At 38.3% G+C, this 3,370-nt stretch overlaps 1 protein-coding gene across 2 annotated transcripts in view; it reads right to left on the bottom strand.

The window, feature by feature from the left end:
• Window positions 1-2,708, bottom strand: part of Smp_072110.1 (programmed cell death, putative) — a gene marked incomplete at both ends in the record, with an annotated part of 6,746 nt that extends 4,038 nt beyond the window's left edge. The window contains 4 exons of one of the 2 annotated variants that reach the window (XM_018795732.1): window positions 420-644; window positions 1,893-2,006; window positions 2,043-2,128; window positions 2,164-2,708. In XM_018795732.1, the coding sequence (XP_018646918.1) occupies window positions 420-644; window positions 1,893-2,006; window positions 2,043-2,128; window positions 2,164-2,482 (744 nt within the window). The remainder of the gene's footprint in view (window positions 1-419; window positions 645-1,892; window positions 2,007-2,042; window positions 2,129-2,163) is intronic. The other variant, XM_018795743.1, reaches the window with a different exon arrangement.
• Window positions 2,709-3,370: the final 662 nt, after the last annotated feature.

Genomic DNA, 3,370 nt, shown 5'->3' with positions numbered 1-3,370 from the left:
GTTCGAATCTCGCGAGTGCTAGATCGTGGATGCGTACTGCTGAGGAGTTCCATGGTAGGACGAAACGGCCGTCCAGTGCTTCCAGGTTTTCCATGGTGGTCTAGCTTCAATTGACTTACGCTTTCAACTATGAAGATACTAAATCTCCACAAAACCCTTGCTGATAGCAAAGATATTTTAGACTCGTTTTGGATAAGAGACAGTAGGACCTTGCAAATATTCAGCAATACTTTTAGTCATTATCATACGTAACTATGATGAAACAAATTTAAAAATATATGCATTTTAAGGGGAACTTTTAAAAAAGTATTTGTGTGAAACTAGCTTATGTTAGAGTTTAGTATAAATTTTGCTGTGTTAAAATATATGGTTTGTTAATTACATTACATTACCATTAAAAAATATATCCACAAACATACCTCAGGCACTTTGGGGACATCAATGATGAGATCACCAATTTCACTGAAAACAAGTTGGAATCCCTGTTGAATGTGAGCTTGATTGAGGACTTTGCCGCACATGTCTGATAGCAGTTCTGATGTTAGCTCGCACTGTGTTTGTCGATGTTGAATGGCTAGGGTAATCGCCAAGTATGGAAGTCGACGACGTTGATGTGCCGCAAGGTTCATATCCGAAAGAACATCCTGAAAGAACACCAAATAAGTTTAATGTGAAGGCTATATTATCCAAATCTACTGAAAGATGAACAAATCAAAAATATTTGATCACACAAACTGAGTAAGAACACGAAAATAGTGAATAATTGGTTACGGCTTGCAGTTCTATTACTATAGAAACCAGTTGGAGATTGATTACGAATACAGTAATCTTGAGTGCTGTTAGAGGTATGAATGCGGTCATTACCTTCCAGTTGCCCACACCGTGGAAGGGTTCTTCTAGAGGTACCTGAAAAAGGGATTGGATTAGAGGTGATCTTAGTGACCTGAGAGCGTGACCGCAGTACCCAAGGGACAACTACTTAAAGTCGGTCATATACAACCATTTCGTGAGTAATTATCGCGTTACCTCCGTACTTGTTGAGACCTTACCGCAGGGGAAGGATATACATGGGATAAGGCGAGGTATGCATTTTAGGGTCCATCTTTCCTAACCCCACCCTTTCATTGTGAGAAGGCAGCATAGCTGTTAGGCTGGTTGTCTGAAGGAAACACCTTACTGCCGCCACACCTCTGTACAGTCAGCAGTACGGCTTCGCCTAGCTGCTTTTAGTCTTACCCTTCTTCAACCGATCTCTCTGACATGGTAAGATCTTGAGGAACGATTGTCAAAGCCAGTATAGCTCGATTGGTTCAGTACGATACGCAAGCCCGACCACCACGTCAATGTAGCAGCAACGATCGGGAGAAACCAGCGGAAATCCTGTCGTAACCGTTTATTATACTTTTTTATGAGTGAAATGGGTTTTGTTAACTGAAAGTCATCATCCTGTGAATACTCTCATCTAAGTTGTATCTTAGTAAACACTACTTTTTACTAACTATACTACTCTTCTCTCTTTGAAATATTACCGCTCTGTTTTGTCACAATCCCTGATAATCCGAAAGGATGAAGACGACTTGTTAACTGTAGAACTCTGGTTTCTTTCTAAATGGTACTAATCGACACCTTGCAACACAAAAAAATATGAAGCGGACGGATGGATTGTCTATAAAATCTTAGCAGCTAAATATTAGGTCGCACATGAGGGATAATCAGTCTTAAGGCTGAATCAGTAAGTTCTAAACTAATAATGTAGTTACTTCCTGAACTTACTGAATGAAACCTGAACTAGATGAAAACGTTAAGAAATAAACAAGAAAGATTGATCACGTATAATAAGGAGCTAGAATTACTGCAAAGAATAACCATAAAACAAAAAAGGGACAACTTACAATAACCTCCTGAGTTTTGCCATGTATGAAAAACTCGTTCATCAATGAGAAGAAAGTCTTTTCAAATACATCATCAGCCAGAGTTGGTTGAAACTCATCAAACGTAACAGGTGTCTAAACTGATATATACTATAAAGATATAATACCTACATCCTCATCAGAATCAAAGTCAGGATCCTCAGGGTCCAGTTCGATCTCATCCAAAATGTCAGTAGGATCGTCATGCTTTCCACCACCTACAACAATTGCAAAACTTTTCATACAAACATACGTTTGCTAGGTAATTTGCGCCCATCTCGTGACTTTTTGCTATTCTTACCATAAGGCAAACGACTACCAGAGAGCTGAACTTTGTGCAGTGCAGCCGTTAATGTATGCAAGTCAGAAGGAACCCCATCAATTGTGAGACCGTTTGTACCAGAATGGCTGAACGAGGCAGAGTGGAAGCGTTTCTTTCTTCCATGTTGCACTAAGGGGCATTTCTGGGATTTATCAAACGACGGTGGCGGCCAGATCATTTCCCCTGCTGACTCTTCGCCGCTTGCAGCACCTCCATCACCAGAGAAAACAGTTTGCCCTCTTTTGGCCATTTATGGGGTGTTTACCTCTGCTCCTGATGACGGGGGATGAGTTTAGTAAGGTCCACCTAGTTGCTTTTATTGTGTTTGATCAATAATTGTAATGAGACAGCAATCAATAATCTAGAATATAGAAGATAGAGGTATATAAACGTTAGTGGTCGCCGAGCGAATACACTAAAAGAGACCTAAACAAAGCTGAAAATACTCTAAAAGGGTGAATCCATGTAATCCTATCTGTAATCACGGGTTATATCGTTTATGGTTTCTGATTGCAATTAGCATCTATGAAAGCTAATTATGTGTAATAAAGACAATATCTAATATAGGAATTTATACATCTTTATATAGGCCATATCAATTATCTTTTAAAACAAGTATTGGATAAAGGACTTCAGTAACCCTTTATACTGTGCTAAAGAAACATTGCTTGAGCAGTCTTATTGCATTGCAAAAACAATTCCGCTCATTTCTCAAGAAAATGCCCGATTATTTCACTTGATCCTATCTATCTTAATCCATTATTAGGTCAGCACATGCATTAGTTAATTATTTGAAAAGAGAAATATCATTTAGACCGTAAAAATAAAGAACAACTACCGACAGACTTCTAGTTCTACTACTGCTACTACTACTACTACGTACTTGAACAATTGAAATGGCGCTGGAATATGTATAATGTATTGCCTAATTTCAAAAAATCATTGAGACAAAGACCAAAAGGCATTATGAATAAGTTTTTTTCTACCTTCACCATATCTTAATTGATTATCAATACGGTTTAATGAGAAGGAATGTGTTTAAATAGAACACTTGGTTTTGAGGCTTATTTCTGTACCGTGTAGCTCAAATTGTGGAAAAAGAAGGAACATGACCCTAGTTTATTAAGTCACTGTTTTT

The sequence above is a fragment of the Schistosoma mansoni genome, assembly GCF_000237925.1.
Source record: "Schistosoma mansoni, WGS project CABG00000000 data, supercontig 0177, strain Puerto Rico, whole genome shotgun sequence".
NCBI lineage: Eukaryota > Metazoa > Platyhelminthes > Trematoda > Strigeidida > Schistosomatidae > Schistosoma > Schistosoma mansoni.
Note: the sequence above shows the minus strand (reverse complement) of the source record. Positions and strands in the feature narration are given on the sequence as shown.